Source organism: Haliotis rufescens, unplaced genomic scaffold, assembly GCF_023055435.1.
Source record: "Haliotis rufescens isolate VD_foot unplaced genomic scaffold, xgHalRufe1.0.p SCAF_8, whole genome shotgun sequence".
NCBI classification, from domain to species: Eukaryota; Metazoa; Mollusca; class Gastropoda; order Lepetellida; family Haliotidae; genus Haliotis; species Haliotis rufescens.
Genome location: NW_025964372.1, coordinates 44,624,138 through 44,652,026, shown reverse-complemented (window position 1 = coordinate 44,652,026; position 27,889 = coordinate 44,624,138). Strand labels below are relative to the sequence as shown.

The following is a 27,889-nucleotide window of genomic DNA, read 5'->3' as shown; positions in this document are numbered from 1 at the left end:
CGGCATTAAGGGGCTAAAACAAGGACTGGTCGGCTCGGAGTCAGTATACTGTGTCTGAGTGGGATATTCATGTAAACTGCGGCATGGTATCTCAGTGAGCAAGCACGATAAATCGGCATCAGTCTGGACAAGTACAAGCAGCCACACAAACACACACACGATGGAGAAGTCCAACATTCTGTCAATCTGGAAAGGTTAGCGCCAGTAAATTATTGGAGTGGCTAACACCAGCCTCATCTGTTTCTCGCAAGTTTTTCGACATCCTGTTCATGAGACTACCAAAGATCAAAGCTACTTTTGCACTTGTAATTTATGGGTGTCACTCGCAGTTTTCGCTGTCGATCTGGCTTGTAAAATGTTCAAGATTTACAGTATCAGGTGAAGCAGTGTTTCAATACGTCGAGTGTTCCCAGGACTCGTTTCCCCAGTGTCCATGACTTTGCCACTGTGCTGTTCACTGCCTTCACTAGTCGTTCTTGAAGGATATAAGACACTGATCCTTCTTGAAGGATATAAGATATTTGGGGTATGTCTGCGAGTCCCTGAAGATCACATACACTGAAGGGTTACCAATAGTATCCACGGCACTGTCGTACTTTATCTGTGAACGCCTCTCGGGAAGGACCTTCATGTCTTCCTTGCCTTTAGTACTATAACCAGCGAGGACGCACACCTGGAAGATGTTCTTGCAACCATTGCCATCGACGGGTGAGTAGAGGTCATGGGCGGAATACTTCGACTCCTTGGCGAAGTAGGTCCCCCATCCATATCTAGTTGCTGGAAGTAGAACCGGGTTCGGGGATATATAGTTCACTATAAAACTTTAAAGTGAGTGAATAAGTTGGGTTTTACGCCGCTTTTAACAGTATTCCAGTTATATCATGGCGTGTCAGCTTAATGTGGGAGGAAAGCCCGAAGTGATGCAGATCTCAGACGTTTACCACTTCGGTGAAACCCACGAGCACGGGTATAGAAACCTAGAAACATAATCGGGGCGAACCGGGATTCGAACCCACAATCATAGGTTTCTGGCGTGCCCAAGGGACACAACTCTGCACAGCGAATCGCGGCGCCTTAGACGACTGGGCCGACCGTGCTCCCAAAACTTTAAAGCAATTTGTTATTCCATAGTTAGTTGTTTTCTCACAGACCATTCAACATTCTAGAAGCACTGGGAAGTAATCATTCAACGATTCAAGATATACATTTTTTTTCCATTTCAGGAAGATCCTCATGTATTTATGTTCATTTTTCCACCTCACTAATTGTACTTAGGTTGTAAAGGTTTAGGGGTACCGTTGGATAGCTCATGTTCAGCGCTTTAGTTTGGTACCCACTCCTTCCGTATTGTTGTTGTAGCTAGTTTGCTATTTGGGTTTTCCTATGTTAGAAAACACACTTTGATCACCTCGGCAGGCAATAGCATTTCCCCTGCTAACCAGGACAGGATGCCCTCTCCGAGGTCCGGTCACACATGTATATAACCCTGTGTTTCCTTCACACCTGTGGGCCGAGTGCGAAATCGGCACATCCGGAAGCGCTCGTTAATCTCCAACATCATCATCAACACCTGTGGTTGAGTAACAAATTAGAGATAACTGGCATCAAACATATGTGTGAGGTCGAATTCCAGCCCCGTGATTGGCTACGCCATGGTGATGATCTTAGGTCAGATTATGACGGACTACTTTCCTGATTGTAAGTCAAGTTGCACGTGCTTTAGTCACCTACGTCTGTGTTGAATATCATGGTTTTTTAGCGTGTAAACCCCCAAGAAGCCACGGCGACATATATGTGAGGTGAGGTGAGGTGAGGTGAGTTGAGGTGAGGTGAAATTGGGTTTAACGTCGCGTCCAAGATTATTGCACTTATATAGCGACGTGCATGCACGTGTATGTGTGTGGCTGCTTGTACCAGTCCGGACTGATGCCGATTTATAGTGCTAGCTCACTGAGATACCATGCCGCAGTTTAACATGAATACCCCACTCAGACACAGTATACTGACTCCGAGCCGACCAGTCCTTGTTTTAGCCCCTTAATGCCGAGCGCCAGACAGGGTAACAACAAGTACAATCTTTTAACGTCTTTTTGTATGACGCGGCCCGGGATCGAACCCTGGACCTTCCGCTCTCCGGGCGTACGCTCTACCACTAGACCACGGAGGCGGTCGGCGACATATATGTCCATCCTCTTCAACCCTCACTTCGAAGTCGCATAAAATACAAAATACATCACGCACACTAATACACTTCACAATTCTGTGGAAATTCCCTCTTCTTTGATGTCATCCACTGTCATTTTAGGCAAAGTAAAATTATTGAAAGTGACCTCTGAAAAATAGGTACATCGTAAATCTCGCAATTTTAGACACATCTCTTTTCACGGCGTTATTTAGAAATCTAAATATTGGATATTTACTCGAAGAATTGAATTTCAAAAATAGAAAATATTAGTGATCACGGATATCTGTTTTTTATCAAATCAATGATCATAATTCTGAAACGTCGCTGATAAGCCTATAATGTTTTGGAAAATACGCAAACACGAACGTTCCGCCATATTTGGCAGTGCTTACAAAATCACTTTCCACGTATGCCGGTTAAGAGACGACCATCAGATCACGTACATTTCAAACTCTGCTGCGATACATACACTCTTCAAAAATGTTTTACAATGGGAGAAAACGGGGCATAATTGGCGACATTTGCGTCATCAGATTTGCTAAAATAAAGATGCTTTTTAATAACGTGGTCGTTTAATTCCTTGTATTATGTATACGATTTCGTGACAACAGTGAGCTGACACGAAATATTAACGCACATATCACTGTTGAAAATGGGTTGTGTGTCATTGTTTACATTTCACCGATGTGACGACCACTTTCGAGTCTCGAAACAGCTAAAATAATGTTTTCCTTCACTAAAAGTAGCAATCGACATTATTCTCGTGACGCATACATTGCAAGAGCATTGATGAAAATGTTAAGAAAAAAATGTAACCACCCGTTCTAGCGTTTTTCTGTAGTCAATACATGTCGCGTCCGCCATGTTTGCTCGTCTAGTGGAGGCGGCCATTGTGCAGTCATTGCCTAGGCTGCCTTTGTGACCGATACACACAGTTCAATTCCACTGCAGATCGTCCGAGAACCGGCCGACCAAGAGTTACCACCCCTGCACAGGATCGCTACATTCGACTGTTCCACCTACGTCATCGCAATGTAACAGCTACGGAGACTACATGGCGCATCCATGGTTTGAGGAGGATATCGGACCAGGCTGTCAGGAACCATCTTCGCGAGGCTGGAATCCGACCCAGAAGACTAGTTATCGTCCCTGTTTTGCAACAGATCCATCGATAGCGACGCTTGCGTTGATGCCATACCTTACAGCCTTAGAATTTGAGAAACTGGAGATGAGTGCGGTTAAGCGATGATTCACGATTTCTTCTTCACAGACGAGATGGAAGACAACATGTTTATCTTCGGCGAAATGAGCGTTTTGCCCAACATTGTGTACATAAATTCGACAATTTTGGTGGCGGAAGTGTCATGGTGTGGGGGGCCATATCCCACACCAGGAGATCTGACTTGTTTGTGGTTCAGGGAGATGTGACAGCAAATCGCTATATGAATCAAATTCTTCAACCTCACCTTCTTCCAAACATTGACCACCAGAGGGAGCTGTTTCAACAGGACAACGCTCTACCGCACACAGCTCGTGTCACGGTAGACTACCCTCATAATGCCAACATCAATGTCTTGCCCTGGCCGTCGAGATCTCCAGATCTCAACCCAATCGAACACCTCTGGGATGATCTCGATCAACGTGTACGTCAACGTCAGAACACGCCGCAGACAGTATTTGTACACTTTTCCAGTCAGTGCCGAGAAGATGCAGAGCAGTGATTGCTCCCCGGGGGGTCACACGAGATACTGAGTTCAGCGCAGCCTTGTGGCCTTATATCACATGACAATGAACAGTTTTCAATGCCTTTGTACAACGACAACATTCGACTATCGAGCTCCAAAATTTTATATTTGTATCTATGATATTAAATTAAATATACACATGCACAAAAGTTAAGCGCCACCCAACCTTATGTGTGAGCTGTTACTTTTGGCACTTAATGATGACTATTATAACGATTGTTATAAGACGTATATGTAAACCTCATGTGATGCAAAAGCAAGTTTATCTTGTGTTCCAAAAGAATATGAGCAGAAAGGAATTTTACCGAAGACCAGAAATTGAAGGATTAGAAAACATTGAAAAACGTTTTTTGTCATGTAACTGTCATGATATCAGCAGACCATATTAGGTGTCACATAGACACCCTAGGTAGTACAGAGTCTATTGCAAGACAGATACGTCAGTACCCTACGCCTCATAGTCATTACAAGTAGTTGAATGCTTCTCTGAGGCAAACGGATCCATTCTTCATGAAGTGCGGCTTCAAGTCCAGCAAGATTTTGAACTGGGGGCTCACAATGTCTGATTTTCCGGCCAAGAATGTCCCAGAGATGCTCAATGGGATTAAGATCCGGACTACAGGCCGGCCAAGGAAGAGTGGCAATAGCTTCTTGACGAAAATAAGCCCAAACTGCCCGAGATCTGTGTGGTCTGGCATTGTCGTCCATGTAAACAGGTCTTGTCTGAAGAGGATGGTTGTCAAAATGAGGGACTACCACTGGACGAAGGACGGCATCTTGGTATTATTGGCCATTCAGGTTTCCACGAATTGTCACCAGCAGAAGTTTGCAGCCGAAGGAAACACAACCCCATATCATGACAGACCTCCCGCCACATGCTAAGGTCTTCTGGATGTTCCTTGGTGCAAAACGAGTGTTACGTTGCCTCCAAACACGTATTCGACCATCAACAGTTCGAAGCAGCATTCGACAATCGTCAGACCAATGGATCCTTCTCCAGTTGGTCAAGTTCCATCGACTACAGGCACGATACCATATCAGACGATTCCTTATGTACCTCAGTCAGTTGAGGACGTTTTACTGGTCTTCTGGCATTATAACAAGCCGCTCTGAGGCGACGCCTTACGGTCATCGTCGAGAGTATCTGATGGGTTATCCATTGCAGTCTTAAATCTGTTGAAGTGGCAAATGGATTTCATTTGACTATCCTGAAAAGACGTCTATCCTCTCTGTTAGAGGTCTTTCTTGGCCTACCAGACCTATGCCTGTCATTGGTTTGACCATGTTTGACAATCAAACGAGTGATAACACTTTGATGACGACCCATTTGTCTTGCAATGGCCCTGCATGACATGCCAGCATTTTTCATTCCTATCACTTGCCATCTTTCAGAGTTCGTTAACTTTCTCCTCACCATGGCTGATTTTCAACCTCTATTGGAAGGGGAATCTCACACGTGAGCAAAATGCAACCACGTGTCTGAAACTTGAATTTCACTATTTATAGGGTAGGGGAACTGCAGCAACACGTAAAGCACAACTTCCTTGTGGTATCTGGACAAATTTGGGTTCATGAAACTATGGAAGCCTAATGCAGTTTTGCGAGATCCGTTCGTCTAAACATTATATACATTGGCTCACGCGTTTTGGAATATCCTTGGGAAGAGTATCTTAACACGAATGATGGAATTAGAAAGATGTACATTACAACGATCAGGTAAATTCAACAGAAATCGTGAAAGATTCCATCCTGTGTGGCCATTGACTGACACAAAATCACGCACAATGACGACGGTAGTTACCTCCGTTTCTGACTTATTCTCTTGGTTGTATTGGACAGTACGCAGATTTTCTGATTGTTTCTGTTTACTTACATGACACATTTATGTATGCTCCCTCAATCAACGAAAATCCTCCTCTGAAAACCCCTGGGACTATTGTCAGTGAACACGCCAATTTGTAAGTCTGTCACCGGTAGTGATGTCATACATTGTAAACATTGTAGTACATATTTGAAAATGTCTGTGAGGTGAAAGTTATCAACTCGGCATCCAGCGTGTTCCTTGATATTATATATCCTGATAATCAACAGATATGGCGGAAACCTTTTTGTGTAGGGTCATATTATTTATGAGTAGTAAGCAGCGCATCGGATGACATCACTCATGGCGTGGTTTTATGTAATAATGCGTCACTGCGATCATGAGATCACAGATATGGCAGAAACCTTTTTGTGTAGGGTCATATTATTTATAAGTAGTAAGCAGCGCATCGGATGACATCACTCATGGCGTGGTTTTATGTAATAATGCGTCACTGCGATCATGAGAATAAGACAAAATTTGATGATTCGATGCTAAGAAGGTGCGATTTTATTTAAAAGGCTGTGTAAGAAACAGATCACCGCACTCGTGCCTGGCAGATACCATTTATCTTACAACTCGTTGTTAGATAAATGGTATCTTACAGACACTCGTGTATTAATCTCTATGTCCTCATCGACAGGGATCGCTAGACCGTTGACGGCTCATCATGCTACGGATGGTCATTCGAAACTCAGGTTTCGTCCGTGTGTAATTGTGGGGCAGTTTAAATCTGGTACTGACTTACTCTGGTGGTAATGAGCTCAACTTATTAGCTAGCGTTTATCAATCAGCGTTTATCCACAAGATTCTTAACAATGACATGTCGCTCACCATTTGCACCTCGGTAGTTCCGGTCGAATCCAAACTTGCTGATCATCTGGGTGTTTTCTTTCTTGGTGCCATGCCACAGCATGAGCTCATTTGTGTTTTCTGGTTCGTACAAGTTGTCAAACTTCTGCCTCTCCGCGATATACTGCTGATACAGCCATTTGTTCTGTATCCGGACAATCTGTGAATAAAATGAATAAGGCACATTAGTATCTTCCCAGAAGCTGCTTATCACGTTCACGTGAAACAACCAATCTCAGATCTCAGTCTGTGATTCGTACCCACAATGAGTGAATACAAGCACGACCTAATGATGCAATCCTGCACAGGGTTAAGCCATGCATCAGACCAATTTGCCCTGTTGAACCGATTGATGTTCGATTATTTACAGGCCATCCTTATGCAGCCTTTTGCCTCCACTACCATTGTAAATTAAGAAGCCTTAGGGGTATCTATATCGTACTTCCAACACGCCCAAATCCCTGTTTGATACAGCTGTACCTACCTTGACAATGTCACAAGATCCGGCATAGGTCTCCTTGAACTGCTTTTCTACTTCTGCGAACTCTTTACTGCCTCGCATAATCTCAACTTCCATAAAGCTCTCTATTCCCATCAACGTCCACGAGGACGGCAGCTGCTGATTACTTGTGATTTCTGCAACAACATATTTGTAAATTATCGTTTGTTAACAATATCCAAAAATATACCATGTAAACCCAAACGTTCAAAACATGTACAAACAAGTTAAATGTCTTTGGATTTATTCCTTGTCATTATCCAAAATCATTTGTCTAAGTATTTTTCTTCAACAGGTAAAGACCAGTGAAGAGTCCGGGGTCTTCAGCAACCCATGCTTGCCGTAAAAGATGACTATGCTTGTCGTAAAAGGCGACTAACGGGATCGGGTGGTCAGGCTCGCTGACTTGGTTGATGCATGTCATCGATCCCAATTGCGTGGATCGATGTTCATGATGTAAATCACTGGATTGTCTGGTCCAGACTAGATTATTTAGAGACCGCCGTCATATAGCTGGAATATTGCTGAGTGCGGCGTTAAACAACAAACCAAACCAAACCAAAATAAACAGGTAAACATAAAAAACACACCAATAAATACACATGATTTTGATATTTAGACGTCTTACGATGTGTATTTTTATGACCACAATACTCAGGCATTTTTTGCCACAAATAATATTTTGTGATACAAAATAATTGTTTCCCTTAAACAATGGCCACATTCTTCAACATTAGTGTTTCAGTATACGTCATTGAAACAGAGGGCTATTTTTATTTAGGTAATATAACATTCATTCAAATCAAAATTAAAAGTAGCACAATGTTTAAAGCGTTCTTCATCACGTCGAAGGCCCAGGTTCGATTTTCGACACAGGTCCAATGTGTGAAGTTAATGTTTTCAGTCCCCAGTCATGATACGGTTGTAAGATTGGACGCAAATCATGTTCTGCTTCATCAACACAACAGACTTCCATAATTGCTCCTGATATGCTGTAGATGTAATGAATATCATTGTGCGTCCCTCGGAACTAAGTATATTTTTTTCTTCATCAATTCTCCACATTTGTGCTTCGTGTAAACCCCCGAGCCTCGTTTATTTACAGTCGTTCATTATATAGTTGCAATATTATATATACTGGGTTTGACGTAAAACAACAACACACATCAAGACGTACCGCTTCGTGTAAGGATGTACTCGTTCTTTGGTTCCTGTATCAGAGACCAAGAAAAGGATCCTGGAACAAGAGCTACACGCCACCTTCTGTCCTTGTCGTCGTTCACAAAACAATATTGCTGACCTTGTTGGTAGGCAGTTTCAATCATCTTGTTGCTCATGGCATCGCAGCTGGATCGTTTGCCCATGCCGCTGTACATCCATCGCACGGAGTTCGGCTGAACTTGATTCCTCTTGGACCCTGCCTCTTCAAGGATGGCAGCTGTCTCTGACCAGCCTTCATTGATGTTTTCCTCGAAACCAAGTATAGTTACCATGTTCTTTGACTGGTCTATGTCTAGCTCTACCGCACAGCGTCGACCCTTCTGTATCAGTTTTGTAAGCTGAGTAAACAATGGGAATGAACGTTGTTTTAAAGAAAAATACACAAACTAATGGCATCTAAATGAACAATGCTGAGCTAATATTTTAACCATTGACCATTTTTGAGGGCAATAAAATGTTTTGTGGGCCCAGGAAACGATATTGACCGAGGCCTCAATATATATCTGTTTCATGGGTCAATAAAACATGACACTGACCGAATTGTGGTGAATAATTGTTTACTACATTAAAAAAAAAAAAATATTGCCATATTGTTTACCTTGGAGATGCTGCTTCATAACAGGCTGGTTGGTTGAAACTGTACTATGCCAATACCGTAGGGAATAGAAGGAATGATCAAGACATCTTCTGATATATATGGTATCGGCAAATCGAAATGACATGATCATATCTGCTGGGGAGTAGGCGAGCAGAGCTAATGGATTATAATGGTTGGTGTAATGACATGGTGGCGCACTAGGTCGTTTAAGATCGGCAAAACCACCTCTGTTGGTCAGAAATGCACGAATTCCCCCCGACATGGTTCTGATGAGTCGATCCATGTCAGCTTGACCCATGTTGTTCCACTCATCAGAGAGATCAACACCGAGGTCATTGAGAGTTGTGGATGTCTGCCAAAGACGCCCCAGGCGTGTTGAATGGGGAAAGGTCATGATTAAAAGTTTTTATTAAATTATCTTTAACGTCTGGTTAAAAGAAAACAATATGCACTTGCTGTCCGAGGTCACGTGCTCTTGACTGTCACAATGTTGTATCTGGGAACTTGATTTCTACAAAAATGTTCTTGCCACATAAATCACTAATTTTCATTTCCAGAAATGTGTGTATTTTACTGTAGTTTCTCCTCAAAACAAACATCTCCTACGTTTTTGTGTAGGAGACCCACTACATCAGGGTGGGTCTCAGGGCAATATCGTTTTTAAAGAAGGTCATATCATGTGACTCTGACAAATAAAATTAATAAGGTGAACGTGCAATAACGTGCTTGGCTCAGTAGACCTATAGTTAAACAGAGAGAAACTTGAAGAAGAAGGTTGTAATATTTTACAAAATGTCATGCCGTTCATGCAAATGGGTAGCAAATTCCTTCAACCGCACCAAAGTTGTAATGCATTATGCTGTCACATTATCACTTCAGTGGACGAATAGAAATCAAATTAACAAACATTAATAACCAGCATGGATTATCAGCAATAATAACATATCAGTGCTTTATTGATTATGTTATTCTTTTCTACAAAGTCTGATTATTACTTGGATCACCTTTAAATTGGATACGAAATTGGCAAGTGTTCTTTTCAAACTCTCAATTCTCCATTTGTTTAGTTATAAGGAAAATGAATTTTCAAAACTCTGAGTCGTTTCACAAAGCAGTCAATTGTACGACCGCTGTATGTCTGTGCTAACATATCAGGGTTGAGAGAGTTTTGTAAATCCAATTCAGGACTCCTTTCCTACAAGGAAAGAGACATAAGACGGACAGACTTATGTGTATTAATGGTAAAATTAAGGCAACAGTTAATAACTTACTTCTTCATCATCTAAATTCGACAAGCGGCTGTCTTCCATCGTCCGCTCTTTTGTTTCTTTCAGAAGATCATCTAGATGCTGGCTTATGTCCCTTCTTGCTTTCACATCACCGGTTATAATGAGAGTGGTTTCGGGAGGCGGTTCACATCTCAGTCCTACAACAGTGAATACAATTTTGTATTTTCATAGTCGATATGTTTCTATTAATTTCAAAAGATACGTGTAACTATATTGACAGAAGATTACTTTGTTGAAAATAAGCAAAATCAGACAAAGCACATAAAATCATTCCGATACCAGGAATCTGTGTGATTGTTCTCAAAATAGCTTGAATAGTTTTCAAGATAGACACAATATTTTTATGGATTACAACTTCTTTAATACTGTGAAAAGCAACGTTTCGCTTTTCACAGTATTAAAGAAGTTGTTATCCATAAAAATATTGTGTCTATCTTGTCATCCGTCAACTTCTAAGTAATGCCTATCAAACCAGTTGAATAGTTTTGGCATCTTTACTCAATGTTGTGGAGAGAACATGATACTAGATAGAATATATAACACACATGATCGATGGAATGTATGTCTTATATTATGCTTCTGATGGCAACATGTAGATATATATGTAGGAAGGATCATAAAAGAGAATGCGTCTGATGCTAATATCCTACATGTCGGGTGGATTATCATAGAGTATGCTTCTGAAACAAACATGTAGATGTATATGTGGGATGGATTATCATAGAGTATGTTCTCATGCAAACATCCTATCTGTAGCATGAATTATAATATAGTATGCTTCTAATTCTAACATGTAGATGTATATGTGGGATGGATAATCACAACTTCAAGGCAAATAACACTGCAATATGGAAAACTTGGGGTGCGTTGCAAAGCGCCAATCGCTCGCAAGCGATGTACAGCGATTCGCCTTACAACAGTGCGCTAACTTTCAGCCGCTTGCAAGTGAAACAATCGCTGGCTGAGGTCGCTTCGTTCTCAAACCAAAATGGCGGCTCACTTTGACAGCGGAACAAGGAATTCTTGACTGGATCAACGAGGAAATGAGCAAAGGCAGCGAAGACCCCATCATCCTCAGCCTGCTTTACATCTTCAAAGTAGTCATAAATTCCATCAGCTCGTCATCGACCCTCTTCTATTACGTTCTTCATTACGTCAAGGCAACCAAGCGCTAGTTGCGCCGCCATTTTGGAAGAGTGGGCAAACGCTTCGAACTGTTGCAGACACCAGGATGAGCGATTAATTTGCTTTCTCTAAAAGCGATTCGTGGCTTGCAACGCGCCCCTGGACTTGCTTCATTTAGGGCTTTTGCATTATGGAAAGAGCTGGGTGGAAGACAAAATAGTATGGTTCAGGGACTAAGAGACAGACTGCAATAGAATTTGTAAATGTCGCAATGAGGGCCTTAACCTGCTGAGGGCCACTGTTTTAAAGACTTGTCTCATGCAAAACTATTTTCAGTTGAACAAATATATCGCAATTTGTAACGCAACAAGTTTCTTTGTTCAGGAATAAAAGGTATATTAGCTGGAGTTCAAATGGCTCTGGCTCTGGCTGGAACTTCACAGTTCTGCAGTCTGTCTCTGTATTAAAGGGGTAACAGAACCTTGCCCTTTGGACCTGGTGGCCCAGAGTTTACCCTGTGGAGGATGTAAACATGTTGATTTTTAATGCGTAATGGACTTTGGTCCAGTACCATCTATTTCCTGTCACTTATACACCTCTGACTATTTAGTGCCTGCACGTTTACACCACATGGATCTCGGACACTGACACATTCTGGGTTATGTCTTTCTTAAGTGAGTGATCATGTAGCAACTTTGTGTACTTAGGAGTTGACCAGTGAATTGCCTGTCCAAAGCAAGATAATAAATTATACCACCTGGCATTGTCCACCCGCTTGGACAAAAAAGGTAATTAACCTGTTTCCCTAGTCCAGCAACCTCACAAGGCATGTGTGACTGGAGTCACATCAGACTGACTCTTGGCTTGACAACTATGTTACACTTGCCCCTCTACTGATTAGAAATATCCCGTGGAGACTTCTTTGAACCAGTTAACATATTCTAGCCAATTTAACATATAACTTGTCGATTCCAGACAGCAACAGTGACTGCAAGAAGCATCCCTGGCCTTCGACGATCATCTTCACAAAACGTACGTTGCCGCCTCAGATGTGCTGGGATTGTCGCAAGAAGACCCGCCAGACGTCCCATTTTGACAGGAAACATACGTCAAGCACATCTACAGCGGTGCAGACAGCGTCTACCCTGGACGTCCATGCAGTGGGGACCAGTTCTATTGACTGACGAGTCTCGTTTTCATCTCAGCCACAGCGATGGACGGATTCGAGTGTTCCGACGTCGAGGTGAACGTCATGTCAATCATTGTGTCATGGAAGAAGATCGGTTTGGGGGCGGCAGCGTTATGGTATGGGGTGGGATTACAGCAAGACAGAAGACCTGTTTGATAGTGGTAGAGGGAAATCTCAATGGACAGCCCTAGCGCGACGAGATCATCGGTCCTGTTGTTCTACCGTTTTTGCGTCGTCATGTCCCAGGCATTACCTTTCAACATAACACAGGGGCCTCATATTGTTAGACTTGTTCAGGATTCTCTTCAACAAAACAACGTGAATGTCATCCCCTGGCCGGCTCGCTCCCCTGATCTCTCGCCCATCGAGCACATGTGGAATGAGATGATTCGGCGCCTTCAACGTCAACCATGTGTTCCACAGACACTCCAGGAACTTCGAAACATGCTCAAGCAGATATGGACAGATATCCCACAGGACTTTGTGCGACGCCTGGTCCATTCCATGAGACGAAGATGTGTTGCTTGCATTGCAACCAGAGGTGGACACACGCTATGATTTTTATGAAATCACGCATTATCAAGCTGATGATATATCTGTTCCCTGAAAGAGATCTGGGATAGGGCCCTGACAGATCTAATCGTAATTTTGCAAATGATATGAAGGAATGGCTGTTTCTCAGATAAGCGTTTTCTTATTCATCATGACTCTTTCTTGACAAGGGACACACTGATTGATTGTCTCATAGAGATGCTTGAACATCTTAGGCCAGTCATATTTCTTATCTATGCCCATGTGTCCATTGTCGTCGGGCAAACATCTTGAGTTTGAGTGTTTTCTTTGCAAACTTCTTTGTCAACGTGAAATTTTGTACGCACCTTCTGTAATAGCTACACATTCCCATAAAACTTCTGACCTCTCCAACAGTTGAAGGAGGAGGCATTGATCTTATGGCTTCTTCTTTTCACATGTCTGGTTTCACTCTGTCCTTGTTGACAATAGAAGCCAACTAATTTGTCTCTTCTTTTAGAAAGCTGTATTGACTCAATTTCAACTTAAGGCTGTGTTCTCTCAATTTGTCTAGTACTATGCCAAGGTGTTTCATGTGTTCTTCCTTGGTTGATCAGAATGTAAGAATGTCAAGATATGCAAAAGCAAAAGCTTCACAGTTTTGAAGCACCATATTCATGAGCTCCATGAAAATATACTGAACCGCAAAAGAAACGTCATCCCAAGTAACATGAAATGTTGTCAAATATCTGGGTAAGTTTTGTCAAAGTTTACATTACCTTGTCCAGAAAAATGAAATTTGATGATAAAAAACCCAAAGCAGATGACAATAAAACCGATCGCCTAAACGCATCACAGCAATGGCCATGGTAACCCGGTGCATGTGATTTCCGTGCAAAATGAAATGCACATGCGTTCCCCCATTTCTTGCCCTATAAAAATCCACCCAGATCGGATAACATTCATTTGTTATTGAATTGCTACCACATGCCAAGATTGACAAGAAATCAGTGACACAAAGCCCTTGGACGATTGTAGCTGGACAAACCGCCCAGCAACTAGCCAATGCATTTCAAGTCCACGTAAGAACCGTATAGAGGCTCTAGCAACGGTACCAGACCGCCAACATTACAGATGACTGACCATGTAGTGGATGACCAAAGGTCACCACCCGACTTCAAGATCGTCAGATTGTTCAACAGCAGTTTCAAGATCTCTTTGTTACTGTTGTGGAAACTGCTCGACAGACCATTGGGACACACCAGCGACACATTAGTGTGGACACCATGCGTTTGACGAGCAGACACCTCCCTTGTCACAGGCCACACTGAGGACCCATTCTGACACAGCATCATCACCGGGAGCGTCTTCAGTGGGCAACACAGCACCAGCATTGGCGCCACCAGCAGTGGAGAAGAGTCCTCTTCTCAGACGAGAGCCGTTACTGCATCTCAAAAGCAGATGGCTGAGAGAGAGTCTGGCAACGCCATGGAGAACGTGATTCGGATGCTCGTGTTTTTGAGAGAGACGGTCCGAGCATCATTGTGTGGGAAGGACTTGGTATTGCACAGAGGGTCGGCCCTGTGGTCTTCCAGAACATCGGTCCAGGGAGAGGCAATGGTGTCACAGCAGCTCGGTAAATTGATCAAGTCTTGAGACCACACGCCATAGCTAAATTAGGCATGTCGCCGCAACCACTAGTTTCAGCATGATAACGCCTGTGCCCACACTGCTAGAGGAACAAGAGACTTCCTCCAGCAGAATGGCATCAGAACTATGCAGTAGCCTGCACTCAGTCCCGATTTGAATCCCATTGAGCACCTGTGGCACGAGATTCAAAGACGGCTGAACTACAACTGCAGCTGAATTGCATCAGGCGTTCCTCAGAGTGTGGGCTCAAGTGCCTATGGCCTTCATCAACTGCCTCATTCATTCCATGAATAGACGTTGCACGGCAGTCATCAATGCACATGGCGGACACACAAGTTACTGACTTGTGATGCCATTTTCTCAGAGACTAGTGTTGTGTTTCACTTTAGGAACATTTGACACTTTAATTTCAACCTTGATGATCAGTTATGCCAAGTTTTTATCTATGTCTCAAAGTATGTTTACATTGTTTGGACAAAAAAGGTTTCTCATATATCTATCCATAATGATGTTTCTTTTGTGGTTCAGTATAGAAGGTGCATTACACAAACCAAATGGCACTGCTGAGAACTGCTATTTGTTCACTATCATTTTCACACATAAGGATCTCCCTATAACCTGATTTTAAATCAAGTGTTCTGAAGTATGATGAATTACCTAATAAAGCCAAAATATCATCAATTACTGGCAGAGGATGTGAGATTTGTGACCTTGTTCAATTGTCTAAAATCAACACAGAAGCGTTTGGAACCCTCCTTTTTGTCCATAACCACAATAGGAAAACTCTGTACTATGTACTGTGTCCCTCATTCAGTCTTGCTTGACAACGGTATAAGGATATATACCGAAACGTCGCTTTTAACAGTATTATAGAAGTTGTTATCCATAAAATTGTGTCAACCTTGTCAATGTGAAAATGATTAATAGAAATCAGCACGAGTGTTTTTAACATGGAAAATATCAACTCTTTCCGTTAATCAGTATTTGCCTCACCAACGGCACGGCAAACACTGATTAACTAAGATTTGGTTGAAATTTCCCATATTAAAAAAACACTTGTGATGCATCCTCTACTTACACAGTGCACCAAAGTGCATGTAAGATCAGTTCCAAATGTGACGTACCATTTGATTCCTTTAGATGTCGCTCACTAATGATGTCCCGCATCTTGCTAAAAACTTTCTGGTCAAGAACAGTTAATCGGATGTCGGTGATTTTGTTTTGCTTCCAAATATCGGCCACAGTATACATTTTGATGCCCTCATAGATGTAGTTTGCAACTTGGGATATATCCAGCGTAGAGTTACCTGGCAACACAATTTTATCAAACGTATTGGCGTGAGCTGATGCAACATACCGAATGTTTGGCCTGACTGAAGAACAATACATCATCATATTCCGCGCAACTAAGCAAAATTCGACATTTGATATCGGCAAAAATATTACCACAAAAGTATTTTTATAAATAACAATATTGTAGAGCACTCATAAAATACTAGTATATAAATTCGAGAATGCAGTGTTCAAGAATTCAACGATCTTTCAAAAACGGCTTAGGGAAGCAAATCTACACATTGTCGGTACGTCTTTTACATCCTTAGTTGTCAAGGTATATGTTATGCTACATATTTAAAAACGCTTCTTTGAAACCGGATACGCCATTGGAGGTGAAATGACAATGTCAAACAGCAGGTAGAGGTCGTCCTTGGTTTTTATGCCAAAACAATAACATGTTCCCGAAAATGCAGAAATAGAACTGCCTACAGGTTTTACCAAATACTATCATTCACTGTCAAAAAAATGTTTTGGGGTATCAGAATGTGCCCTTTTCTTGAAGTGATGATTGATAAAAAAAATCTGTCGCAAACACAAATGGCTCGTCCCGAACAGACAGTTAAATAACTAGTCTGTTACCTTGTCCTGCTTTTAAGCAGGGGAAAACGATGGATCTGGCCCGTTTTTTCCTGGCAATACGTATGCATTCAACAACAGCATTTTGCCATTTGTACTGGAAGAATGCCCCACATACATGGATCACCATCTTCCATGGCATTGATAAACGGAAACCACGTTCAATAGCCACAGCTCCTTTCTCCTGAAGAACCTGCTCTGAAAGGTAGAAGAATCGTATATGAATTATTGTCAAGGTGTGTTAAATATATATACTATCAAGGACGATTGGATAGTCTAGTCGTTAAAACATCGCACGTCACGCTGAAGATATGGGCTCGACTCCACACATAGATACAACGTGGGACCTCATATTTGTGTGTCCTCCAACGTGATATTGCTGGATTATTGTTACATAAAACTAAGCTAAAGCCACATCAAACCATAAAGGCGCTACCTTCATATTCATTTACATCTACTGGGTGAAAAGTAGTCTGTCTCCCAGACCCTAGAGAATAAATTAAGAAAGGAATCCTACTCAAGTCTAGAATGATTTGGCAAGTCTAGATTGCATCGGAAACTGAGCACTGTTCTAGAGTATATTTAGATTATATTCTATATTTTGTAGATGTATACTTTTCAATGAGTATTCAAACTATATTTCTGGGACTAAATATTAGTCTAGTTGAAAAGGAATACCACATAACGCATAAGAGTGAGTGAGTGAGTTTGGTTTTACGCCGCTTTTAGCAATATTCCAGCAATATCACGGCGGGGGACACCAGAAATGGGCTTCACACATTGTACCCATGTCGGGAATCGAACCCGGGTCTTCGGCGTGACGAGCGAACGCTTTAACCACTAGGCTACCCGACCGCCCCTTAGGCATAAGAAAACGCTTCTCATTAATAAATGCATCAAACGGTATTTCCCTAAAGGCAGTGTTTGTTTGAAGGCAAATCTTACTGGGGATTACAATCTTCCTACATCGTATGATATAATGATATAATATATAAGTTCTAAACGTCAGAGGAGTGGTCGGGTAGCTTTGTGGTTAAAGCGTTCGCTCGTCACGCCGAAGATCCCGGTTCGATTCCCGACATGGGTACAATGTGTGAAGCCCATTTCTGGTGTCCCCCGCCGTGAATATGCTGGAATATTGCTAAAAGCGGCGTAAAACCATACTCACTAAATCTAAACGTCAGCGGGGGCACGGGTGGCCCAGTCGTCTAAGGCGCCGTAATTCGCTGTGCAGCATTGCGTCCTATGGGCACGCCTATGATTTTGAGATCGAATCCCGGTTCATCCTATTGTTTGTAAGTTTGTCAACACCGAGTCCGTGCACCTGGATTTCACCAAAGTCGTAAACATCTGGGACGCGCATCACTTCGGGTTTTCCTGGCATATTAAGTTGACATGCCTTGATATAATTGGAATCCTCTTCACAATTGCGTTAAATCGAACTTACTCCTCAACAACCAGCAACCCATGCTTGCCGTAAAATGTGACTATGCGAGTCGTAAAAGGCGAGATCAGGCTCGCTGACTTGGTTGATGCATGTCATCGATCCAAATTGCGTGGATCGAAGCTGATGATATTAATCACTGGATTGTCTGGTCCAGACTTGGTTATTTACAGACCGCTGTCATATAGCTGGAATATTGCTGAGTGCGATCAGATGGCTTGGAAAATCCAATTACTATAACGAGTTGAAGGAAACATACACCTGTATTGTCATATACGTGTATCCCATATCCTTTGGAAGTATCAACACAGAACATTGATCACATGTTAGGATACCTTGCATACCCGTAGACATGTTACAAGATCACTACATGGTTATCTAGACGATATAGCATGATAACCATGTACTGAGTGAGTGAGTGAGTATGGTTTTACGCCGCTTTTAGCAATATTCAAGCAATATCACGGCGGGGGACACCAGAAATGGGCTTCACACATTGTACCCATGTCGGGAATCAAACCCGGGTCTTCGGCGTGACGAGCGAATGCTTTAACCACTAGGCTACCCGACCGCCCCACCATGTAGTGATCTTGTGTAACATGATAGCACATCGTGCACAGAAGCAGAGGCAACAATTGAAACGGTGAGTGAGTTAAATTTAACGTCGCATCGGCATTATTTCAGCCATATAGCGACGAGAACAATACTAGCCAATATTAAAAAATTGTCAGCAATGAGTTAAGCCAACTCATTGCTGACAATTGTTTTAATTTAATATAATATTGGCCAGTATTGTTCACAACCACCAGTGGCTAAAGTGATGACGTAAATCCTGCTGGGGTATCATGCAGGAAGCCAAAGTACTGTAAGTCCCCATGATCCCCAGCGAGGTGGCGGTTTAGCAGTGGCTATGGTCATGGATCACTTTCAATACACGTACAAATATATATTCGCTTGCAGGATCTGTATTTCAATAAGAGAATATCACCATGTGAACAAAAGGGACCTTGGTCTCTGGGAAAATATATTTACAAACACGTGACTACTTATATGGAAATCTATAGTAAGCGGTGCTTAATTATTCCAGATGTATATACATATTAATAGTAATCTGCTTACTCTGAGCTTGACTATTTTGCTTGAACCTGCCACCGCATATGTCCACGAGTTCCTTGGACAAATAGCCTGAAAAGACGACGTAAACAATATACGAGGGTGGTGAAGAAACAGAGCCTATGCCTATTACATGAAAGCAAACACACTATGATGATGATGATGATGATAAACATATTTCTACTCAGCATTTCATGTTTTCCGAAACACATCGAATCAAATAGCGACAAACATTCCATAACGTAAATTTGTAACTCAACTACAATTTAGAAGTGGATACGTCATACATGTAAGCATAAAACAAAAACAAATATTATATTATATTGTTTAACGCCGCACTCAGCAATATTCCAGCTCTATGAAGGTGGTCTGTAAATAATCGAGTCTGGACCAGACAATCCAGTGATTGACATCATGAGCATCGATCCACGCAATTGGGACACGATGACATGCATCAACCAAGTCAGCGAGCCTGACCACCCGATCCCGTTAGTCGCCTTTTAGGACAAGCATAGTCACCTTTTACGGCAAGCATGGGTTGCTGAAGACCTATTCTACCCCGGAAGTTTCTTTTTTTGCTGACTCAGCATAGATAATAATATGACCAACCATCCAATTGCATGTCGTAGTCCACATTGTTCACTACAGCGTCCACCTTCTCCTTTGACCCGCAGCCTCGTTTTATTGTCACCTTGGCAAATGAGACCTCGAATTCTGTACAAAAATAAAAGTGTTCTGTAATTACCTATAGCGATACATAGTACGGATTAATCAATAATGAATGCAGACCAATGTTGCAAATATATTTCGGTTTGCAAACAAGATCGTGGAGATTGCGAGCTTTCCTGCTTAAGGGGGTTCGTATTAACTAGGTATTTAGCTTCATCAGGAATTCCAGGACGAACCTGCTGTGCCGTGTGCTTAATCATTCTATTTAAAACATGTATAGTTTTCCCGAGTTTGTCAAAATGAAAGCACATTTCTTCCAAGTATACAGAGAAAACAATATGTCAGATGCTGGACAATCCTCTATGATGGGGGTAAGACATTGAACGCTGCACTCAGCAATATTCCAGCTATATGATACCGGTCTGTAAATATTCGAGTCCCGACCAGACAATTCAGTGACTGACATCATGGGCATCAATCCACGCAATTGGGATACGATGACGTGCATCAACCAAGTCAGCGAGCCTGACCACCCGATCCCGTTAGTCGCCTCTTACGAGAAGCAAAGTCGCCTTTTATGGCAAACATGGTTTGCTAAAGACCTATTCTACCCCGGATCTTCACGGGTCGATGTTCACCTGGTCTCTCTATTTGATGGTGATTAATAAACACAAGCTTATGATATTGTCATAGGAAAGGGATTTCTTATGATAAAAGAAATGTATTTCTTTTCGCTTTTATTTTTATTCATCAGATTTTAGTGAATTGGTAACACGTGTATTCATTCAAATAATTTCAATAAAGGTTATGTGCATGATTAACTTACCATATGCAGAATGCTGATGATTCAACACCTGACGAAAAACAGATAGAACAAACCAAGAACACACTTAACATGCAACATTCACGTTTTAATTTTGAAATGATATTAAGACTTAGAGAATGCATTCATTACTCATACAGATATTCGAACACCCTGTGGCAATTCCGGGGAAGAGCAGATTTTCAAAACCTCATTCCTGTTGTAAGGTTGGTTGGTTTGTTGCTTAACGCCGCACTCAGCAATATTCCAGCTATATGACAGAGGTCTGCAAATAATCGATTCTGGACCAGACAATCCAGTGATTCATATCATTATCATCGATCCACGCAATTGGGATTCGATGACATGCATCAACAAAGTCAGCGAGTCTGACCACCCGATCCCGTTAGTCTCCTTTTACGACAAGCATAGTCGCCTTTTACAACAAGCATAGTCACCTTTTATGGCAACTCGCCGAGGGACGAGTAATCCCTACATAGTTCCTCATTGCAAACACTGTAGAAATATGTGTCACAACATACAAACCAACCCTTGGCGAATAGAGTAATGTTCAAGCTCTCTCGCCAAAGACTAAGACTTATAAAGGCCGCTGCCTCCAACTTCCTCAAGGCAAAGGTGTAAATTACATTAATTTCTGAAGAATTATGCACACTTACTTTTAAAATCTCTTTGTCTTGAGGATGAACAACAATGGTGATATTTAGTGTGGGCCTTTTAGGATGGTTGTAGATGGTATTGAGCATCAGTTCGGCGGAGACTTCAGGTGGGTAGGCGAGTGATCCCGTTCCAAACACAGGGAACACTATGGAGGTGAAGCCCTTCTCAACCATCTTGTTCAAACAACATGTGACCACCGATTTCAACATCGTCTTCTAGAAACATAAATACTGCTAGTCAGAACATTTTGGAAGTGAGCGAGTAGGGTTGTAGCAGTATAGGTTAGCTTTACCTGTCCGTATACCCGAAAGGGGAACTGAGTCTAGGTCTTCGTCGTGACGGATCAGCACTTTAACCATTCAACTTCCTAAACGATTGGAGAGTTTGTAAACTTCGACGAGAGAGTGCTATAATAGGATTACTTTTCTATAACAAAATGCATTTCCGCATTTTAAAATTCATGCTTTAAATATTAGGAGGGTCCATTTACTTGTGACCCGTGAAGATTCCGGGTTAGAATAGGTCTTCAGCAACCCATACTTGTCGTTAAAGGCGACTAACGGGATCGGGTCGTCAGGCTCGCTGAATTGGTTGATACATGTCATCGATCCCAATTGCGTGGATCGATGCTCATGATGTCAATTACTGGATTGTCTGGTCCAGACTCGATTATTTTACAGGCCGCCGTCATATAGCTGGAATATTGCTGAGTGCGGCGTTAAACAACAAACAAACAAACAAAACATTTACCTGTGTGTCTGAAGCCCGTTTGTCCCATGGTAAAATACAGCAATGAAACACACGTTGGCATTTCAACCTTGCCGGGGGCGTGTCAGCAACTTCACCTCCATGTATTCCGTTCGGGTAGTCCTGTCTACAGTGAGATTGTAGATCTGGGCCGGCAGCTCTCGACATGGCTTTCGCAACAGCCCCATGGTTCAGATCAAGGTTGTAGGCAGCACTGTTGACAAGTACATCAGCCTGGAGGATATTATTAATATCATCATCATCATCAATATTATTATTATATTACAGATTAAAATAAATGAATGCAGCAAAGAGGGTTTGGGTGATCCTGGCACAGTCACGCTGGTTAGGCTCATCATCAGATCAGGGTCCTTGCCCCTCAGCCCAGACAGTGAATACGACTTCTCTCAGGAAGCGCCGCCTGGTCGAACCCACCAAGAACTATTCGGAGAATGAGAGGACACCACTTCACTACTGACTTCTGCATTACCCCGATTGTCAGAAGGGGTGTTGTCCTGGCAGCAAACCCGGGTACTTTCCTAATGTCAGTCAACAGATTGGGAAGGTCCCAAACCTAAGGTACCGAGAACAATTGGGGAGTCCGACAACTTGGTACATGTACTTGGGATGCAAGCGTGAAATATTTGCCATGTTTGTCCTGAAGCTGATCAATCACACTTGTGTCAAAGGGGACAGAGAATTCAATGATGTAAATAATTCATTAGCTTTATCAAAAAGGACAAGGCCAGGTTTTTTTCTAATACGGATACGGGCCTTTTCCAAATAACTGAAAGAATCGAGCCTTAGCTCAAAATACCACCATTAAAGACTTTCCTGTATGTAACTTTGACATTTAATCATTTCATATAGAATGTAACGAAATGCCACAAACCATTCAAAATATTAGTTAGATAATTGGACCAATAATTGATTGTACATATACCTCCATATTCTCTATTGTGCCTTCAACGATGTTTACCTGTCCAGTTTCCATTGCTGAAACATATCAAATCAGATACACTGCATAAGTATTTAAAAGTGCTGACTAAGATATTTTCAAATGCAAATCAAACATATCAACTGAGAGGTATAGTTTTTTTAGCTCATCAGTTTAGTTCCATTGGATAATTGCGCCAATTCAGCTTTGAGAGTTTGTTATCGCCTCTCATGGATAAAATATCGCTAACTTCAATTGGAAATCAAACACATGATAAAATCAACTTCGCGCTGCTTTGTTTTGCTCCTCAGTCAATACTTGCCAGAACAATTATTTCATCAATGGTTTTATCAATATTCATTTGTACCTGAAGATACGTTCAGAAGGAGAACATACCTGCTGATTCGGTAGGGACTGATTCAACTGTAAAACCTTGCTTCTGTATATCGCTCAAATACTTCGAAACGCGATCAGAGCTGGCAAAAGTACTTTTGACCGATTTCCTCATGGTACGTGAATGCTGTCCCCGGAAGGTTATACTCTGCTCCGTGTTCTCCGCGTCGTTAGATGCCTGCTTGTTCAAACTACCATATATTGGATGTTTTATCATGGTATGTGACATATTTTTATTTAATTATTTTTTTTAAATATTTGTTATTTATTTATTTATTTATTTATATATATATATATATATTTTTTTTTTTTTGGGGGGGGGGGGGGGAGGCATTTAAAGTTGATCGATGCTCATGATGTCAAGCACTGGATTGTCTGGACTGACTCATTATTTACAGACCGCCGTCATGTAGCTGAAATATTACAAAATACAAAACAACTGAGTCAGTGAGTTAATATTTAACATCACATCGGCAATATTTCAGCCATATCGTAGCTACAAAACAAAATCAGGCGATTACAGGCCGCCGTCATATAGGTGGAATATTGCTGAATGCGTCGTTATACAAGAAACAAACAAACAAAACAAAACAAAATCGCAACTTAATTCGAACGTTCGTCAATAGTCTATTTAGCAAAAATTCGATGTTTGGTGATTAAAAGTACTTCCTGCTACGTGACCTCATCAGTATTTTATCTGATCGTGATATCAAGTTTACCGGGTTGGTATATCGGATTGGCCATGCTCTTGCACGTATGCACTTTAGGCTGTATTTCAGCAACATCACGGCGCTGGGCACAGGGCTGTTACACATTGTACCCTGTGGGGACTAGATCACAATACTATTCATGTATACACTTTAGGCTATCAGTATTTGGCACTATCTGATTCCATCAATTGTTGATTTACATTTAAAATTAAGGTGAAATGGGATTTAACGTCGCGTTCAAGATTATTGCACTTATATAGCAATGAGCATGCACGTGTGTGTGGCTGCTTGTTCTAATGCCGATTTTATTGTGCTAGCACTGAGATACCATGCCGCAGTTTAACATGAATACCCCACTCAGACACAGTATACTGACTCTGAGCCGATCAGTCCTTGTTTTAGCCTTGTTTAATGCCGAGCGCCAGGCAAGGTAATAACAATTACCATCTCTTAACGTCTTTTGGTATGGCGCGGCCGGAGAATGGGGTTTACGCCGCTTTCAGCAATAATTCAGCAACATCACACGGTGGACACATGGGTTTTAACCATTGTACCCATGTGGTTAATAGGACCCAATAATTGGCGTGACAAACCCTTACCCTAACGCTTTAACTGGAAGGTTCTGCCAACGCCCCATGTGTCAAACACACCCATTTTGTTTTTGTTTGTTTGTTTTTTGTTTAACGCCAAACTCAGCAATATTCCAGCTATATGACGGCGGTCTGTAATAATCGAGTCTGGACCAGACAATGCAGTGATTGACATCATAAGCATCGATCCACGGAATTGGGATACGATGACATGCATCAACCAAGTCAGCGAGCATGACCATCCAATCGCGTTAGTCGCCTCTTACGACAAGCATAGTTGCCTTTTACGGCAAACATGGGTTGCTGAAGACCCATTCTACCCCGGATCTTCATGGGTCGAAACAGACCTATAGATTATGTTTTCTCTGTTACTAATATCACCAAATGATTTTTATGCTTCAGTGGTGGTAACTTGACTTTGAATCCACATAGTGACTTCGAGTCATTTAGTAAAATTCGCAAACCAGACAGCTTACCGAGGACATTCTTCCCTCTGCACTGGATGGTGACGGAGCACACGCTGAAATGTAACATGAGTGACTTAGCGAGTGAATGTTGCTTTACGATAGCAATGCTTTATTACAAATAATGATCAAGGAAAAGCAATAGTTAATAGCAAACTGACGATCCACGCCGTCACGGGGACACAACCATACGGTACTGGGGACTTACACTCTCCAAAAAAAGAAACGCACAGGTAGTATTTGGTTAATTGAACCTGGCTACACAAAAAATCCGGTATATAAATTGGATATATGTTATTTGAAAATGTTGGTGGCCTGATATTCGACTTAAGGTGCGTCAAAACGAAGCCATTGTCGATTTGCAATGTCTTAAACGGCATTGTTTTCACACTTGTTCAAAAATGTCATGGAGGAAAACAGTAAAGCAAATTGCACGTGCAGGTTATGGCATTCGTAACTCGTGGTAGTGGCTTTAAAAAGGCAAGCATAAGCCAATAATTTGTCATTCAATAATATTGTCAACATTTTTCAAGTTCGTAAACGCCGAGACTCAGCGGTGCCTATCGGAACATCGCCATAGGACGTATCCAAAGGGGGGAATCGCAGTCTTCTGTTGCAAGCCACTTCAACGTCCACCACAGACCCATTTGCCGCCTTTGTGACCCATACACATAGCTCATTTCTACCGCAGGCCGTCCTAAAACCGGCCGACCAAGAGTTACCACCCCTGCACAGGATCGCTATACATTCGACTATTCCACCTACGTCATCGCAATGCCACAGCTACGGAGACTGCAGGACGCATCCCTGGTTTGAGGAGGATATCGGACCAGACTGTCAGGAACCATCTTCGCGAGGCTGGAATCAGACCCAGAAGACCAATATAGTCCCTGTTTTGCAACTGATCCATCGACAGCGACGCTTGCGTTGGTGCCATACCTTACAGCCTTAGAATTTGAGAAACTGGAGACGAGTGCGGTTTAGCGATGATTCACGATTTCTTCTTCACCGGCGAGATGGAAGACCATCGTCGTCGAAATGAGGGTTTTGCCCAACATTGTGTGCGTGAATTCGATCGAAAGTTTCGGTGCCGGTCGTGTCATGGTGTGGAGGCCATATCCTTCACCAGGAGATCTGACTTGGTTGTGGTTCAGGGAAATTTGACAGAAAATCGCTACATGAATCAAATTCTTCAACCACACCTTCTTCCAATCATTGACCGCCAGAGGGAGCTGTTTCAACAGAACAACGCTCCACCGCACACAACTCATGTCACGGTAGACTACCTACATAATGCAAACATCAACGTTTTGCCCTGGCCGTCGAGATCTCCAGATCCCAACCCAATCGAACACATCTGGGATGAACTCGATCGACGTGTACGTCAACGTCAGAACACATCGCAGACACCCCCACAACTGGCTAACGTGTTACAAGCAGAATGGCGCAGAATTCCACAGGACAGAATTCGTATCCAGTCAGTGCAGAGGAGATTGCTGCCCGGGGCGGTCACACGAGATACTGAGTTCAGCGCAACCTTGTGGCCTAATGTGACACGACAATGAACAGTTTTCAATGCCTTTGTAAAACGACATGTGACTATGGAGCAACAAAATTTCATATTTGTATCTATGATATTAAATTAAATATATCAACTTTATTCGGTACAATGAATTTACTGAAAATCTACCTGTGCGTGTCTTTTTTTTAAGAGTGTATGACTAAAATTTTGTTCAAGGCGCCGTTAAACAAAAGTCACTCGATCAATCAAAAGGCAAGATTACCGGAATTTTCTGCAGCATTTGAACTTGGGAAGAGAGTGAGTGAGTGAGTGAGTGAGTGAGTTAAAGTTTAACGTCACATCTGCAATATTTCAGCCATATCGTGAAGAAACAAAATTTGACATTAACAATATATTTTAAACTGTATACAATTCTGTCGTCGAAGGGCAGTATAATAACTAGAATATCACAGATTTACATAAAACTAGTCAGAGAGCATGTAAAAATATATTAACATTTTACAACACAACATAAAAACAGGCTATAGATCGCCAACAACTGAAGGTAGATCACCACGCTAGGGTCCATGGGGACTTACAGTACTTTTGCTACCTGCATGGACCCCAGCAGGATTTACATCATCCTTTCAGTGGTTGGCGATTATTGTCAATTTAGCCGAATTAAAAGAACATATATTCTGCGATTAAAAACATGGTAGTAATAAATATACTGTGAATTACGTGGACTTACGTACCACTTGGGGAGAGAGAGGGGCTTCGCGGCAGCCTTGCTTCTCCATGTCTTGGTCGCTCCATGCCAAGGAAACTCACCTGTACAAGGAAGACAAAACCACTGATTTATCACACGGGCGGAGATCTAGAGGTGACATTGTTTACAACGACCAAACAACCATGATGTTAGAATTCCATTCCGTCATCTTCAGATTGTTGTGTGAATTTCATTGCAGCTTGAACATTATCGTCAGACAGTCAGTATCATTCACCAAGAGGTTGGTTTCACCAGAATGGTATGCTTACCACCTGTGTCAACGTGGACTTTCCTCCCACAGTAAGTTGACACGATGTGATATAACTAACGTTCAGTGAGAAGCGACGTTAAACCAAACGCAAACGAAATACATGACGATGTATGTGTATATACCTCTGGACTGGTTATTGTTAAGCTGGTCCACTACTCTATGTCAC

General features: G+C 42.1%; 1 protein-coding gene across 1 annotated transcript; it reads right to left on the bottom strand.

The window, feature by feature from the left end:
• Window positions 1–49: 49 nt before the first annotated feature.
• LOC124143536 (protein mono-ADP-ribosyltransferase PARP15-like) lies at window positions 50–27,889 on the bottom strand. The gene is made up of 17 exons (XM_046512534.2): window positions 27,846–27,889; window positions 27,439–27,514; window positions 25,195–25,238; window positions 23,422–23,596; window positions 23,032–23,084; window positions 22,092–22,322; window positions 21,341–21,556; window positions 20,688–20,715; window positions 19,802–19,906; window positions 19,199–19,264; window positions 16,639–16,833; window positions 15,849–16,031; window positions 10,233–10,387; window positions 8,320–8,701; window positions 7,128–7,279; window positions 6,626–6,803; window positions 50–777 (listed from the first exon to the last, which is right to left on the bottom strand). Exons 2-17 carry the CDS (start codon window positions 27,497–27,499, stop codon window positions 467–469), a joined length of 2,535 nt encoding a protein of 844 aa, XP_046368490.2. The 5' UTR covers window positions 27,500–27,514; window positions 27,846–27,889; the 3' UTR covers window positions 50–466.

Coding starts and splice junctions, on each gene's coding strand:
- LOC124143536 (XM_046512534.2), bottom strand. CDS start 27,499: ATGGAGCGACCAAGACATGGAGAAGCAAGGCTGCCGCGAAGCCCCTCT. Junction 23,085..23,421: donor AGTCCCTACCGAATCAGCAG/GTATGTTCTCCT, acceptor GATATGTTTCAG/CAATGGAAACTGGACAGGTA. Junction 7,280..8,319: donor GTACATCCTTACACGAAGCG/GTACGTCTTGAT, acceptor ATGTTGTTGCAG/AAATCACAAGTAATCAGCAG.